Source organism: Oncorhynchus masou, chromosome 19, assembly GCF_036934945.1.
Source record: "Oncorhynchus masou masou isolate Uvic2021 chromosome 19, UVic_Omas_1.1, whole genome shotgun sequence".
NCBI classification, from domain to species: domain Eukaryota; kingdom Metazoa; phylum Chordata; class Actinopteri; order Salmoniformes; family Salmonidae; genus Oncorhynchus; species Oncorhynchus masou.
This window is the reverse complement of record NC_088230.1, coordinates 31,075,792-31,092,878: the sequence shown is the minus strand read 5'-3', so window position 1 is coordinate 31,092,878 and position 17,087 is coordinate 31,075,792. Positions and strand designations below refer to the sequence as shown.

Here is a 17,087-nt window from a genome sequence, read left to right as displayed (position 1 = left end):
TCTCTTTAGCTCTCTTTAGCTCTCTCTCTCTCTCTCTAGCTCTCTCTATCTCTCGCTCTCTCTTTAGTTCGCTCTCTCTTTAGTTCGCTCTCGCTCTAGCGCTCTCGCTCTAGCGCTCTCGCTCTAGCGCTCTCTCTAGCGCTCTCTGTGTAGCTCTCTCTCTCTGTGTAGCTCTCTCTATATATATAGCTCTCTCTCTCTCTCTCTTTAGCTCTCTCTCTCTCTCTCTCTCTTTTAGCTCTCTCTCGAGCTCTCTTAGCTCTCTCTCTCTCTCGAGCTCTCTCTTTAGCTCTCTTAGCTCTCTCTCTCTCTAGCTCTCTCTCTCTCTCTCTCTCTCTCTCTAGCTCTCTCTCTCGAGCTCTCTTAGCTCTCTCTCGAGCTCTCTTAGCTCTCTCTCGAGCTCTCTTAGCTCTCTCTCGAGCTCTCTTAGCTCTCTCTCGAGCTCTCTTAGCTCTCTCTCGAGCTCTCTTAGCTCTCTCTCTCTCGAGCTCTCTCTTTAGCTCTCTTTAGCTCTCTCTCTCTCTCTAGCTCTCTCTATCTCGAGCTCTCTCTTTAGTTCTCTCTCTCTTTAGTTCTCTCTCTATAGCGCTCTCTCTCTATAGCTCTCTCTCTATAGCTCTCACTCTCTATAGCTCTCTTAGTTCTCTTTTTAGCTCTCTTAGTTCTCTTTTTAGCTCTCTCTTTAGTTCTCTTTTTAGCTCTCTTTAGTTCTCTTTTTAGCTCTCTTTAGTTCTCTTTTTAGCTCTCTCTATAGCTCTCTCTCTGTAGCTCTCTCTCTATATATATATATCTCTCGCTCTCTCTCTCTATAGCTCTCTCTCTCTATAGCTCTCTCTCTCTATAGCTCTCTCTCTCTATAGCTCTCTCTTTAGCTCTCTTTTTAGTTCTCTCTCTCTCTTTAGTTCTCTTTTTAGCTCTCTCTTTAGTTCTCTTTTTAGCTCTCTCTCTATAGCTCTCTCTATAGCTCTCTCTATTGCTCTCTCTCTTTAGTGCTCTCTCTCTCTCGCGCTCTCTCTCTCGCTCGCTCTCTCTCTTTAGCTCTCTCTCTTTAGCTCTCTCTTTAGCTCTCTCTCTCTAGCTCTCTCTCTCTAGCTCTCTCTCTCTAGCTCTCTCTCTCTAGCGCTCTCTTTAGCTCTCTCTCTATAGCGCTCTCTTTAGCTCTCTCTCTCTCTTTAGCTCTCTCTCTCTTTAGCTCTCTCTCTCTCTCTTTAGCTCTCTCTCTTTAGCTCTCTCTCTCTCTCTTTAGCTCTCTCTCTCGCACTCTCTTTAGCTCTCTCTCTCGCTCTCTCTTTAGCTCTCTCTCTCTAGCTCTCTCTATAGCTCGAGCTCTCTCTTTAGCGCTCTCTCTCTCTTTAGCGCTCTCTCTCTCTCTCTTTAGCGCTCTCTCTCTCTCTTTTAGCGCTCTCTCTCTCTCTCTCTAGCTCTCTCTCTCTTTAGCTCTCTCTCTCTTTTAGCTCTCTCTCGCTCTCTCTTTTAGCTCTCTCTCTCTAGCTCTCTCTATAGCTCGAGCTCTCTCTTTAGCGCTCTCTCTCTTTTAGCGCTCTCTCTTTTTTAGCGCTCTCTCTCTTTTAGCGCTCTCTCTCTCTTTAGCGCTCTCTCTCTTTAGCGCTCTCTCTCTCTTTAGCTCTCTCTCTCTCTCTTTAGCTCTCTCTATAGCTCGAGCTCTCTCTATAGCTCGAGCTCTCTCTATAGTGCGAGCTCTCTCTTTAGCGCTCTCTCTTTAGCGCTCTCTCTTTAGCGCTCTCTCTCTATAGCGCTGTCTCTATAGCGCTGTCTCTATAGCGCTGTCTCTATAGCGCTCTCTCTATAGCGCTCTCTCTATAGCGCTCTCTCTAGCGCTCTCTCTATACCGCTCTCTTTAGCTCTCTCTCTCTTTAGCTCTCTCTCTCTCTTTAGCTCTCTCTCTCTTTAGCGCTCTCTCTTTAGCGCTCTCTCTTTAGCGCTCTCTATAGCTCTCTCTATAGCTCTAGCTCTCTCTATAGCTCTCTCTCTCTTTAGCTCTCTCTCTATAGCTCTCTCTATAGCTCGCTCTAGCTCTCTCTATAGCTCTCTCTCTCTTTAGCGCTCTCTCTCTCTTTAGCGCTCTCTCTCTCTTTAGCGCCTCTCTCTCTTTAGCTCTCTCTCTCTCTTTAGCTCTCTCTCTCTCTTTAGCTCTCTCTCTCTCTTTAGCTCTCTCTCTCTCTTTAGCGCTCTCTCTAGCGCTCTCTCTAGCGCTCTCTCTAGCGCTCTCTCTAGCTCTCTCTAGCTCTCTCTCTAGCTCTCTCTATTGCTCTCGCTCTCTATAGCTCTCTCTATAGCTCTCTCTATAGCTCTAGCTCTCTCTATAGCTCTCTCTATAGCTCTAGCTCTCTCTATAGCTCTCTCTGTAGCTCTCTCTCTCTGTAGCTCTCTCTTAGCTCTCTCTCTTTAGCTCTCTCTCTCTTTAGCTCGCTCTCTTTAGTTCTCTCTCTTTAGCTCTCTCTCTCTCTCTCTATAGCTCTCTCTCTAGCTCTCTCTATAGCTCTAGCTCTCTCTAGCTCTCTCTCTAGCTCTCTCTATAGCGCTCTCTATAGCTCTCTCTTTAGCTCTCTCTCTCTTTAGCTCTCTCTCTCTTTAGCTCTCTCTCTCTTTAGCTCGCTCTCTCTTTAGCTCGCTCTCTCTTAGCTCTCTCTCTCTCTGTACCTCTCTCTCTCTCTTTAGCTCTCTCTCTCTTTAGCTCGCTCTCTTAGCTCTCTCTCTCTTTAGCTCTCTCTCTCACTTTCTCTTTAGCCCTCTCTCTCTTTAGCTCTCCCTCACACACACACAAAAGGCTAGGAATTGTTCCACATGCCAGGGAGAGCCATCCTAGACCTGGCCCCTCACATGGCTAGAGTTAAGGGGGGGGGATATTTGATGCTGTGAGAACATCCTCCCTTCCCCCTAGTTTACTCCACTTCACCTTCCCTCCACATTCCTGGGGGTAATAACTTAAAATGTTTCAAAACTTTTTCTTCCTACTAAACCCATGGTCTTAAGTAGCATGGAGTCCCTCACCACCCACACATCCCCCATGGGTGTGGTATTTATAAACTACCCTCACTCTATATACTACCAGCCGGCTGTGGTGGAGTGTAGACAGGACCTGGAAAGGACAGGCAGGAGGTCTGCCTTATATCACTGTGACTTGTTTTGGAAGGAGATGTTGAATGCCCATGCCTAGATGGCCATCCCTCTGGGAGGTTGTTGAAATGCCCAGAAGGCCATCCCATCCTCTGGGAGGTTGTCGAAATGCCCAGAAGGCCATCCCTGTTACCCCCTACATCAAAGGCAGAACTCCACGAGTCATTGTGTCATTTGCTTGTTATTCTGTCTATTAGCAGACTCATCTTCTCTCCCAGCTGTGTTGCATTTGGGAGAAAGCTGCTATGAAGGGCAATAAGAGATATTGATTTCATTAGCCTAGTCATTTTGACCTTTCCCTTTTTATTAATTAATTTGATGGTATAAATCACTGAGTTGTTTGCTGGAGATCAGAAAGAAGACAGAGGCTATGTTCTATTGTCCATGCTAGTGTATGACTTAGAATGCATCTCCAGCCCAATACATTGCTTCATTCTCAGTAGTATGACTGTTTGGATATCGGAACACAGACCATTTTGGTTAGAAAGATTTAAAACTGATAGCGATATTTCAGCAATTTTACATATTTTGATCATGAGCTTTCAAGGTAAGTAAACAAATGTCAAAACATGTAATCACTGAACTTGCCCTTTAAGCTTGTATTTAGCAGGTGGACTGAATTCTTGGCTTAATTAGATTCTATAATAACGCATGAAAACCATTTCAAACACATTCAATTGATTGGATTTATTTGACTTTTTCCGCAGGATTCCATGAATGCCTTGGCCCTGGATTTGGACTACCCAGCGCTACGGAAAAACAAAAACATAGACGCCTTCTTAAACAGATGTAAGATATCTCATTGCTTTGAGGCAGACCTTGGTAATAAGATGCTTTGCATTATCTGAGGTAGCAAGAAAGGAGATGGCAAAAGCAAGCAAGCGTGTTGTATGACACGGTGCAAATCAACATCCTGTAGAAAAAGTATAAATATTTCTACTCAGGCGCCAAGTCCCGTCTACCGTGGCGGCTGATTCACTGCCAGGTTCAACGGCATTTACCGTCTTGCTCTATCTCGTACCATCTAATCTAAACGCAGCTGAAGCATGGAGATATCCAGAGCACATAAATATTGCTCTATATTTAATATTGCTCGACTTCATATCTCCTTAATTCCTGGCTACTTTCAATATCGTAATCCATTGTCATCTTTAGTGTGCATTTGTAAATTCACTCGGGTGTGTCAGTGCGCTCTGGACCGTACATAAATTCGGTGCGCTCTGGGCCATACATAAATTCGGTGCGCTCTGGGCCGTACATAAATTCGGTGCGCTCTGGGCCGTACATAAATTCGGTGCGCTCTGGGCCGTACATAAATTCGGTGCGCTCTGGGCCGTACATAAATTCGGTGCGCTCTGGGCCGTACATAAATTCGGTGCGCTCTGGGCCGTACATAAATTCGGTGCGCTCTGGGCCGTACATAAATTCAGGGCGCTCTGGGCCGTACATAAATTCAGGGCGCTGTCAGATAGTCCTTCTGTAAATTCAGAGCGTTTCGCTCTCAGGAGTGTTCAGAGCAAAACATTGGAGGCTCAGGCCGAGGAGTAGGGTTTATCATTCTGACCTCACAGCAGCAGTCAAGTACCCAAGCTAACTGGCTAAATTTGCTTAACTTCAAGCAAATCAAATCAAGCAAATCAAATGGTATTTGTCACATACAACAGGTGTAGACCTTACTGTGAAATGCTTACTTACAAGCCCTTAAACAACAATGCAGTTTTAAGAAATTTAAAAAAAAGAAAGAAAAAAGTAACAAATATTTAAAAGAAATAAAAAGTAACATATTTAAAAGAGCAGCAGTAAAATAACAGTAGCGAGGCTTTATGCAGTTTATGCACCAGTTAGTCAATGTAATTGAGGTAATATGTAGGTAGAGTTAAAGTGACTATGCATGGATAATAAACAGAGTAGCAGCAGCGTAAAAGAGGGGGGCAATGCAAATAGTCTGGGTAGTCATTTGATTAGCTGTTCAGGAGTCTTATGGGTTGTGGGTAGAAGCTGTTAAGAAGCCTTTTTGACCCAGACTTGGCGCTCTAGTACCGCTTGTCGTGCGGTAGCAGAGAAAACAGTCTATGACTTGGGTGGCTGGTGTCTTTGACAATTTTTAGGGCCTCTGACACTGCTTGGTATAGAGGTCCTGGATGGCAGGAAGCTTGGCCCCAGTGATGTACTGGGCTGTACGCACTACCCTCTGTAGTACCTTGCGGTCGGAAGCCGAGAAGTTGCCATACCAGGCAGTGACGCAACCAGTCAAGATGCTCTCGATGGGGCAGCTGTAGAACTTTTTGAGGATCTGAGGGCTCATGCCAAATCTTTTTAGTCTCCTGAGGGGGAATAGGTTTTGTCGTGTCCACCAAGGAACTTGAAACTCTCGATCTTGCTCCACTGCAGCCCCATCGATGAGAATGGGGGCGTGCTCGGTCCTACTTTTCCTGTAGTCCACAATCATCTCATTTGTCTTGATCACGTTGAGGGAGAGGTTGTTATCCTGGCACCACACGGCCAGGTCTCTGACCTCCTCCCTGTATGCTGTCTCATCATTGTCGGTGATCAGGCCTACTACTGTTGTGTAATCCGTAATCCGTAAACTTAATGATGGAGTTGTGCCTGGCCATGCAGTCATGAGTGAACGGGGTACAGGAGGGGACTGAGCACGCACCCCTGAGGGGCCCCCGTGTTGAGGATCAGTGTGGCGGATGTGTTGTTACCTACCATTTACCACCTGGGTGTGGCCCATCAGGAAGTCCAGGATCTTGTTTAGTCCCAGGGTCCTTCGCTTAGTGATGAGCTTTGAGGGCACTATGGTGTTGAACACTGAGCTGTAGTCCATGAATAGCATTCTCACATAGGTGTTCCTTTTGTCCAGGTGGGAAAGGGCAGTGTGGAGTGCAATAGAACCTGCATCATCTGTGGATCTGTTTGGGCGGTATGCAAATTGGAGTGGGTCTAGGGTTTCTGGGATAATGGTGTTGATGTGAGCCATGACCAGCCTTTCAAAGCATTTCATGGCTACAGATGTGAGTGCTATGGGTCTGTAGTCATTTAGGCAGGTTACCTTACTGTTCTTGGGCACAGGGACTATGGTGGTCTGCTTAAAACATGTTGGTATTACAGACTCAGTCAGGGAGATTTTGAAAATGTCATTGAAGACACTTGCCAGTTGGTCAGCGCATGCTTGGAGTACACATCCTGGTAATCTGTCTGGCCCAGAGGCCATGTGAATGTTGACCTGTTTAGGTCACATCGGCTAAGGAGAGCGTGATCACACAGTTGTCCAGAACAGCTGGTGCTCGCATGCATGTTTCAGTGTTACTTGCTTCAAGCGAGCATAGAAGTAATTTAGCTCATCTGGTAGGCTAGTGTCACTGGGCAGTTCGCGGATGTGCTTCCCTTTATAGTCTGTAATAGTTTGCCACATCCAACGAGCATCGGAGCCGGTGTAGTACGATTCAATCTTAGTCCTGTATTGACTCTTTGCATGTTTGATTGATTGTTCGTCGGAGGACATAGCGGGATTTCTTATAAGCTTGAAAGCTGCAACTCTACCCATTTAGATCAGTGCGGATGTTGCCTGTAATCCATGGCTACTGGTTGGGGTATGTACGTAGGGTCACTGTGGGGGACGACGTCATTGATGCACCTATTGATGAAGCCAGTAATGAAGCCAGTGACTGATGTGGTTTACTACCCAATGCCATCGGAAGAATCCCGGAACATATTCCAGTCTGTGCTGCAAACAGATTTGTGTCTGGAATTTGTGCCAATCAAAAGCTTGGGACTAAAATGGTGATCTGCATTTTTGTCAATTTAGTTATTGACATAGCTTTGTTCTGTTTGAATGTTCTCAAGCTATATATTACTCTAAATACCCCCAATTTATGTTAAGTTCAAAAGAATGGGGAACGGTCTGTCCAAGGTGTCTGAAGCGTTCCACAGGGATGCTGGCCCATGTTGACTCCAATAATGTGTCAAGTTGGCTGGATGTCCTTTGGGTGGTTGACAATTCTTGATCCACACTGGAAACTGTTGGGGGTGGAAAACCCCAGAAGCGTTGCAGTTCTTGACACAAACTGGTGCGCCAGACACTTACTATCATACCCTGTTCAAAGGATCTTTTGTCTTGCCCATTAGCCTTCTGAATGGCACACATACAATCCATGTCTCAATTGTCTCAAGGTTTAAAAACCCTTATTTAACCTGTCTCCTTCCCTTCATCTACACTGATTTTAAAGTGACAAGTGACACCAATAAGGGGTCATAGCTTTCATCCAGATTCACCTGGTCAGTCTGTCATGGAAAGAGCCTGTGTCCTTAATGTTTTGTACACTCAGTGTAGTTCCAAGCTCTTGTAATGAGAGAAGAACATATTCTGATCATTTTACTCACCTAGTGACTGTAACCGTGCTACTGGCAACAACTGAATTTGTTTTTAGCCTCTGTTTACTGACACCTGTCATAACAGAATTAAGTGCATTCGTACATGGATCAATTATTCTGCACTCGGGTGCACTGTCGAACAAGACTGTTCTGCCATTGGATTGTTTTGCCAGTGTGAATGTACAACTTCTCCCTTAGTTCCAGGTTTATAACAATTAACTACAGTTTCTGTATCAACCCTGCCTTGCAATATTTCATATCAGAAGATTATATAATAACCAGTATGAAACCCAACGCCAAACGTATATCAACTTTACTGTAGCAATTGGTGACCCAACACAGGTAGACGGGCAAGTTAATGTAACTAACCTCTGGTACAACTGCAAAGGTATTTGACCTCTGTGAGGCCCTTGCTGACCTCTCCTTTGAACGCAACCATTTGCAAGGTAACCCATTTGACCTCTGACCTCTGTCTGTCCTGTAGATGAGAAGGCCATGGTTAAGATGAGGGACCTGCAGATCAAACTGGAGGACTTTGACAAGGTCAAGATGATCGGCAGAGGAGCCTATGGAGAGGTGCAACTGGTGAGAAGCTCCCTCCGTGTGTTTGTGTGTTTGTGGCACAATGATACCATGATACACAAACAAATGAAGAACATTTCCATTCCTCACTGCCTGTGTGAGCTCTTGCGTTCCTGTATCCTTCTTCCAGGTGCCTGCCTGTCTGCATGTTTTTCTTTGTGTATTTTTCAGGTTCTGTGTACCTTGTAATAAAGGCATGTTTAGACAGGTCGTGTGTGTGTGTGTGTGTGTGTGTTGGAAAGATTCATTTTGTGTCTGAAGTCTTGTGTGAAGAGGGGGGGCTGGTCGATCTGTGTGTACATGTTGTCCTGTGGGTGTCTTGTGTTTTTTTTTGTGTGTTGTCATGTTTGCAGGACTTTGTTATCAAGGGCCTTCAATGGCATTATCTGCAACTTTGTCAAAGTGACATTGTATCTTGTCTACTGGTGACTATGTTATGAATGTGTGTTTATACTGCTTTCTTTTGGCGGTTTCCCTCGTAAAATAAATCTTGAATCTCAGTAGCGTCTACTACTTGTATAAATAAAGTGTGTGTGTGTGTGGCTGTGTGTGTAATCTTATACCTTGTCATCTCAATCTCTTAATATAAAGACTCAATCATGGACACTGACCGTTGTGGCTGCTTTGCGTGATGTATTGTTGTCTCTACCTTCTTGCCCTTTGTGCTGTTGTCTGTGCCCAATAATATTTGAACCAAGTTTTCTGCTGCTACCATGTTGTTGTCATGTTGTGTTGCTACCATGTGTTGCTGCCATGTTGTGTTGCTGCCCTGCTATGTTGTTGTCTTATGTCTCTCTATGTAGTGTTGTGTCGTCATGATGTGTGTTTTGTCCTTTTAACCCCAGCCCCCGTCCCAACAGGAGGCCTTTTGGTAGGCTGGCATTGTACATAAGAATTTGTTCTTAACTGACTTGCGTAGTTAAATAAAGGTGAAATAAAAAATGTACCTCCCGTCCTCCAGGTCCGTCACAAGGCGTCTCAGAAGGTGTACGCCATGAAACAGCTGAGCAAGTTTGAGATGATCAAACGCTCTGACTCCGCCTTCTTCTGGGAGGAGAGAGACATCATGGCCTTCTCCAACAGCCCCTGGGTCGTCCAGGTGAGAGAGACGTACACTCATACACGTACAGTACACACACCTCTCACATACTCCAAATGTCAGTCAAGCTGTTATTGTTGTGATATGTGTTTTTCAGCTGTGCTGTGCTTTCCAAGATGACCTCCACCTCTACATGGTGATGGAGTATATGCCTGGTGGAGATCTGGTCACCCTGACCATGAACTACGACATGCCAGAGAAGTGGGTCCGTTTCTACACTGCCGAGGTGGTGCTGGCTCTAGATGCCATACACTCTATGGGTTTCATCCACCGCGATGTGAAACCGGACAACATACTACTGGACCAAAATGGCCACCTCAAGCTGGCTGACTTTGGCACCTGCATGAAGATGGACTCTGTAGGTTTGCAGGGGAGTTGGAGAATTGGCTGAGGGTCTAGGGCAGTGCTACCTGGTCCTGGGGAGCCAAAGGGGTTCTCATTTAGTTTTTTTGCCTTAGCACTAACACAGCTGATTCAAGAATCAACTCGTCATCAAGCCTTCACTTGAATCAGGTGTGTTAGTTCTAAGGAAAAAACCTAAATGTGACCCCTTCGGGTCCCCAGGACTGGGAAGCACTGGTCCAGGGCCTAGACTGGGCTGTGGGGGTTTTCTGAGTGAGACGCCATCCTAACCCGAAATGGTCTTGTTATGGTAATTTTGTCTGAAACACCAAACTCAAGCCCTAGACCTTACTTTTTTCTGCTTTCTTCTGTAACTTTTAATTCTAACATGAGGTAAATTTAGACTATTTCCAAGGCGATGAACTGTCTACTGCTAAAATCTGTGTTTGGGGGAATCACTGCTCCAGTGCACCACCATGTGGTCAGATTATGAATTGTTTAGTGTCAATTTCCACATAGAAAGTCCATCAGGTTAAGTTGCTGAATCATGACTTACAGGACAGGTAAGCTGTGCCAAAAAGCTCTTTGACAAATTTAATGGGCCGGTTTCCCAGACACAGTTTCCCAGACACATCCTGAACAACCTGCCCTCTAAATATACATCTGCTGTCTTCAACTAGGATCTCAGCGATCACTTCCTCATTGCCTGCATGCGTACTGGGTCTGCAGTCAAATGACCACCCCTCATCACTATCAAACGCTCCCTAAAACACTTCAGCGAGCAGGCCTTTCTAATCGACCTGGCCGGGGTATCCTGGAAGGATATTGACCTCATCCCGTCAGTAGAGGTTGCCTGGTAATTCTTTAAAAGTGCTTTCCTCACCATCTTAAATAAGCATGCCCCTTTCAAAAAATGTAGAACTAAGAACAAGAATAGCCCTTGGTTCACCCCAGACCTGACTGCCCTTGACCAGCACAAAAATATCCTGTGGCGTTCTGCATTAGCATCAAATAGCCCCCGCGATATGCAACTTTTCAGGGAAGTCAGGAACCAATATACTCAGTCAGTTAGGAAAGCTAAGGCTAGCTTTTTCAAACAGAAATTTGCTTCCTGTAGCACTAATTCCAAAAAGTTCTCAGCACCCCCTGTAGCAACTTGCCCAACCCCCTCGCTTTTCCTTCACCCAAAGCCAGACAGCTGATGTTCTGAAAGAGCTGCAAAATCTGGATCCTACAAATCAGATGGGATAGACAATCTGCACCCTCTCTAAAATGATCCGCCAAAATTGTTTCAACCCCTATTACTAGCCTATTCAACCTATTTCGTGTTGTCTGAGATCCCCAAAGATTGGAAAGCTGCTGTGGTCATCCTTCTCTTCAAAGGGGGAGACACACTAGTCTCAAACTGTTACAGACTTATATCTATCCTACCCTGCCTTTCAAAAACTTCGAAAGCCAAGTTAATAAACAGTTCACCAACCATTTCGAATCCCACCTTACCTTCTCCACTATGTAATCTGATTTCCAAGCCGGTCACGAGTGCACCTCAGCCACGCTCAAGGTACTAAACGATATCATAACCACCATCGATAGAAGACAGGACTGTGCAGCCGTCTTCATCGACCTGGCCAAGGCTTTCGACTCTGTCAATCACCATATTCTTATCGGCAGACTCAACAGCCTTGGTTTCTCAAATGACTGCCTTGCCTGGTTCACCAACCACTTCTCAGATAGAGTTCAGTGTGTCAAATCGGAGGGCCTGTTGTCCAGACCTCTGGCAGTCTCTATGGGGGTGCCACAGGGTTCAATTCTTGGGCCGACTCTTTTCTCTGTATATATCAATAATGTCGCTCTCGCTGCTGGTGATTCTCTGATCCACCTCTACGCAAACGACATCATTCTGTATACATCTGGCCCTTCTTTGGACGCTGTGTTAACTAACCTCCAAACGAGCTTCAACGCCATACATCACTCCTTCCGTGGCCTCCACCTGCTTTTAAATGCTAGTAAAACTAGCTCTTCAACCAATTGCTGCCCGCACCCTCCCGCCCGACTAGCATCACTACTCTGGACAGTTCTGACCTAGAATATGTGGACAACTACAAATACCTAAGTGTCTGGTTAGACTGTAAACTCTCCTTCCACACTCACATTAAGCATCTCCAATCCAAAAATTAAATCTAGAATCGGCTTCCTATTTCGCAACAAAGCCTCCTTCACTCATGCCCCCAAATATACCCTCGTAAAACTGACTATCCTACCGATACTGGACTTCGGCAATGTCATTTACAAAATAGCCCCCAACACTCTACTCAACAAATTGGATGCAGTCTATCACAGTGCCATCCGTTTTGTCACCAAAGCCCACATACTACCCACCACTGCGACCTGTACACTTTCGTTGGCTGGCCCGCGCTTCATATTCGTCGCCAAACCCACTGGCTCCAGGTCATCTAAATCTTTGCTAGGTAAAGCCCCGCCTTATCCCCGCTCACTGGTAACCATTGGCAACAGCCACGCGCTCCAGCAGGTATATCTCACTGGTCACCCCCAAAGCCAGCACTTCCTATGGCCGCCTTTCCTTCCAGTTCTCTGCTGGCAATGACTGGAACAAATTGCAAAAATCTTTGAAGCTGGAGTCTTTATCTCCCTCTCAAACTTTAAGCATCAGCTGTCTGAGCAGCTTACTGATCACTGAATCTGTACACAGCCCATCTGTAAATAGCCCACCCAACTACCTCATCCCCATATTATTCCTTACCCTCTTGCTCTTTTGCACCCAGTATTTCTACATTCACAGCATCATCTGCACATCGATCACTTCAGTGTTAATGCTACATTGTAATTATTTTGCCTCTATGGTCTATTTATTGCCTTATCTCCCTACTCTTCTACATTTGCACACAATGTTCATAGATTTGTCTGTTTTTCCTTTTCTGGTGTGTTATTGATTGTATGTTTGTTTACGTGTAACTTTGTTGTTTTTGTTGCACTGCTTTTCTTTATCTTGGTCAGGGCTCAGTTGTAAATGAGAACTTGTTTTCAACTGGCCAACCTGGTTAAATGAAGGTTAAATAAATAAAACACAGATTAGGCTTAGTCCTGGACTAAAAATCAGTCACCATTTAAAAGTGCTTCTTACTCAAGGACTAGGCTTAATCTGTGTCTGGCACACTGGCCCAATATGTTTCACTGTTTAGTTGACCTACTTTAACGATGTCTCTGTCTGCCTGCCTCCCCGTCTGCCTCTCCGTCTGCCTCTCCGTCTGCACGGCTCTCTCATTCCAGACGGGCATGGTCCACTGTGACACAGCGGTGGGGACTCCGGACTACATCTCCCCTGAGGTGCTCAAGTCCCAGGGGGGGGACGGCTATTACGGCCGCGAGTGTGACTGGTGGTCCGTGGGGGTGTTCATCTTTGAGATGCTGGTCGGTGAGTGAGTTGTTCTGATCCTGAATCAGAACAGTTTTCAGGATCTCAACTGGACCGTTGACCTGCTAATGTTAATTCTCTTAGTTTTGTCATTTGGATTGGGGCTAAGCGACTAAAGATGGTTTGTTTAACCCCGCTCGGGTGATATGTAACCTTGCCTGAGACCTCAAGACTTGTGTTAGCTCCCTGAGCTAATGTCTTGGATTTAGCTCAGCGGGCTAACTGTCTTGTGGCATGCCGTACACCGAGGTTTAAACCCAGTGGTCACACTACTAGGCTATTTGTGTTTATTGAAGCTGGCTTAACCTCCCATGTAAAGCCTAACAAAAGCCCAAAAACATATTTTAAATTTCACCTCTCTTTTTAGGCGACACCCCGTTTTATGCTGAGTCACTAGTAGGAACATACGGGAAGATCATGGATCACAAGAATAACCTCAACTTCCCTGATAATGTGCAGATGTCCAATGACACCAAGGACCTCATCTGTGCCTTCCTGTCTGACAGGTACAGTATGTTTGACCTACGTAACAAAGCCCCCGTGACCGGTCTGACCTCACACTTTGAAGGAGCCGAGATCTCTCTTTTTTTCACACTTTCCTGTGGAGGCTGTTACTTACTTACTAAATGAGAGGAGCGTGAGGAGGGAGTGGAGAGGTATGTGGGAGAAAAGCTGTCCCACTAAATGAAAGTGGCTTAACGAAACCTTAATAAGACCTATATGCTTCAGCACTCTTTAGCTTGAGCTAATGTGGGGCGGCAGGGTAGCCTAGTGGTTAGAGCGTTGGACTAGTAATCGAAAGGTTGCAAGTTCAAATCCCTGAGCTGACAAGGTACAAATCTGTTGTTCTGCCCCTGAACAGGCAGTTAACCCACTGTTCCTAGGCCGTCATTGAAAATAAGAATTTGTTCTTAACTGACTTAAAGGTAAAAAAATGTCGTGCTATGCCACATAAAGGGAGGCAAACTGGTCATGCCACATTTTGCAGAGCACCAGACATAAGGTTATGTAATCTAGTAGGACTCGTTTTACTGTGGATATAGATACTTTTGTACCGGTTTCCTCCAGCATCTTCACAAGGTCCTTTGCTGTTGTTCTGGGATTGATTTGCACTTTTCGAAACCAAAGTACGTTCTTCTCTAGGAGACAGAACGCGTCTCCTTCCTGAGCGGTATGACGGCTGCGTGGTCCCATGGTGTTTATACTTGCATACTATTGTTTGTACAGATGAATGTGGTACCTTCAGGCATTTTGAAATTGCTCCCAAGGATGAACCAGACTTGTGGTCTACCATTTTTTTTTTCTGAGATCTTGGCTGATTTCTTTTGATTTTTCCATGATGACAAGCAAAGAGGCAGTGAGTGTGAAGGTAGGCCTTGAAATACATCCACAGGTACATCTCCAATTGACTCAAATGATGTCAATTAGCTTATCAGATGCTTCTAAAGCCATGACATCATTTTCGTCAACTTAGTGTATGTAAACTTCTGACCCACTGTAATTGTGATACAGTGAATATTAAGTGAAATAATCTGTCTGTAAATCAATTGTTGGAAAAATGACTTATGTCATGCACAAAGTAGATGTCCTAAACCGACTAGCCAGAACTAAAGTTTGTTCACAGGAAATTTGCGGAGTGGTTGAAAAAACAGTTTTAATGACTCCAACCTAAGTGTATGTAAACTTCTGACTTCAACTGTATTATGAATTTGCTTAAATGATTTGTGAATTATCAATGTAGTGCTTATGAACACTATAAATATTGTTGTTAACCATTGATCAACTAACAAAGTTGTTCTTGGTTTAAACTGGGACCAGAAAAGATGGGAATGACACCTGAGTGAGTGATTCTTTGTTAATGGCTATTAGATACTTAGGATCGTAGTAGTTGATAGGAGTAGAGGTTGGTAGTTGGTAGTAGTTGATAGGAGTAGAGGTTGGTAGTTGGTAGTAGTTGATAGGAGTAGAGTATAGGAGTATATGTGAAGGATTATACTTAGCATCATAGTAGTAGTAGTTGATAGGAGTAGAGGTTAATGATTATACTTAGCATCATAGTAGTAGTAGTTGATAGGAGTAGAGGTGAAGGATTATACTTAGCATCATAGTAGTTGATAGGAGTAGAGGTGAAGGATTATACTTAGCATCATAGTAGTTGATAGGAGTAGAGGTGAAGGATTATACTTAGCATCATAGTAGTTGATAGGAGTAGAGGTTAATGAGAGGCTGGGACATTAGCGGTATAGTAGAAGTCAAACACCCTTTCTGTTGCCACACAATGCCTATCTTATACTCCCCTTCCCTTGTTTACTTTCTCTCACTCACTCTGCAGTCTCTCTCACACCACACACACACACCCCCATACACACACACACGCCCTACACAAACTAAGGTTATTATAGTAAACTGAAACTAAAATAAAAAACTACTTAGTAAACTGAAATAAACTATACTGAAACTATTCTTTGACTGCAAAATCATGTAAAATAAAAACCATAAATTATTTTTAGTTTTCTTCGTCTAAAAATCAATTGGAGTTTTGAAGGGTTTTATTTCAAATGGGTTTTTAAGATCCTGACTCTGTTGGGTAAAGGCTGCCAGTAGATGGCAACGTTTCAAATAGGCCTCGTTTGTGCATCAGTATCACTAACTATCAGTAACTAACAGGGTGAGCACAGACTGGACTGGGCCAAGGTAGAACAGCTTGTTAAGTTGCTGGAGTCGTTCGCAATCCACTCTGACCAGCTTCAAACTGACAGCCAGACGCTGTCTGATGTGGTGCCATGCCTTCTCAACCTTGAGACACACTTTCAGTCAACTACTGTTGCCAAACAGTTGTCACGGGTCCTCCTGAAGTCACTGTGGGAGCGCTTCGCATGCATACTGACTCCTCTGGCAGCCGACTTCAAGCCAACCCCTGCTGCAGCTTGCCTGATGACACAAGTGGGTCTCTGGCACTTTGTTCAACAGAGATGGAGCCACTGATGAGGGAAGCAGAGTCTTATACTTCAGCAAATCAGAGTGCAGCTGTGGAGCAGCAGGATCCCTGAAAGATGCCAGCATATTGAAACCATCTTGACCACATTTCATCAGAAATATAGCTTCCTTGCGTTGACCATTGTGTCTGTGGTCACAGTCTGCTGTGAAGGTGGTGGGTATGTTTACAGTCACCTCTCCAGTTCTGGCAGGCAAGGATGTTTATCCAAAGCTGTGCCCTGTGGCACTGGGTCTGGTTTCTGCCCCGGTATCCCAAGCGCTCGTGGAGAGAATATTCAACCTGTCATCAGGCTTGAGAAACCAAAGGACCACCTCCTCTGGAATGCAGGGTCTTCTTGAAGACACAGCAGACAATCTCGTTTGGTTGAACAGAAACACACACACACACACACACACGCTGGCTGGCTGTGAACGGATAGATGTCTGAAGAAGTGTTGTATTGTGTTTTTACTGCTGTTGATGTTTTTATTAACCCAATTTGAAGAGGGTAGTCAGTGACGCATGCTTAATATTACATAACATAACATGTCACGTGTGCTATGACTTCATTTGTCGTTATTTTCCTCTCTCTCTGTCAGATTAACTTTGTTCTTACATCTACTACTAACGAAAATAAAAAAGCATTGGATTTATGTAAACATGGTTGAGTTTCCTTACATCCTGTTTCTTCCACCAGTCGAGGCGCTTATCCTTTAAATCCAAGTCGTATTAGGATTGTTTTAATGTAATTTATATTTTACCTTTATTTTACTAGGCAAATAAGAACAAATTCTTATTTTCAATGACGGCCTAGGAACAGTGGGTTAACTGCCTGTTCAGGGGCAGAACGACAGATTTGTTCCTTGTCAGCTCGGGATTCGACCTTGCAACCTTTCGATTACTAGTCCAATGCTCAAACCACTAGGCTACCCTGCCGTTTTATCATTTAAACCTAACCAAACCTACATCCTGGCCATGGAGTTGTACAGAGTCCTCTCGTGGCCTAAAGATTGTGTTGGCATGGGCAGCGCCATTGAGGCCCTTCGCCATTTTGATTTAGTCAACTGGGCGGAACTTCCAACTTCATTGGCTGATGCCTCCTGATGAACTGGTTGGAGTCATGACAGCTGGGTCATCGGG

General features: G+C 44.8%; 1 protein-coding gene across 5 annotated transcripts in view; it reads left to right on the top strand.

Annotated features, from left to right (window-relative positions):
• The window catches only part of LOC135506171 (rho-associated protein kinase 2-like), a 64,833-nt gene that overhangs the window by 11,007 nt on the left and 36,739 nt on the right, over positions 1-17,087 (top strand). For 4 of the 5 annotated variants that reach the window (XR_010450344.1, XR_010450345.1, XM_064925649.1 and 1 more), the window contains 6 exons: positions 3,846-3,927; positions 8,000-8,100; positions 9,059-9,196; positions 9,294-9,554; positions 12,827-12,971; positions 13,339-13,477. Coding sequence is in view for 2 of the 5 variants with exons in the window: in XM_064925649.1 (XP_064781721.1) it covers positions 3,846-3,927; positions 8,000-8,100; positions 9,059-9,196; positions 9,294-9,554; positions 12,827-12,971; positions 13,339-13,477 (866 nt within the window). In the remaining 3 variants the exon portion in view is untranslated. The remainder of the gene's footprint in view (positions 1-3,845; positions 3,928-7,999; positions 8,101-9,058; positions 9,197-9,293; positions 9,555-12,826; positions 12,972-13,338; positions 13,478-17,087) is intronic. The other variant, XR_010450346.1, reaches the window with a different exon arrangement.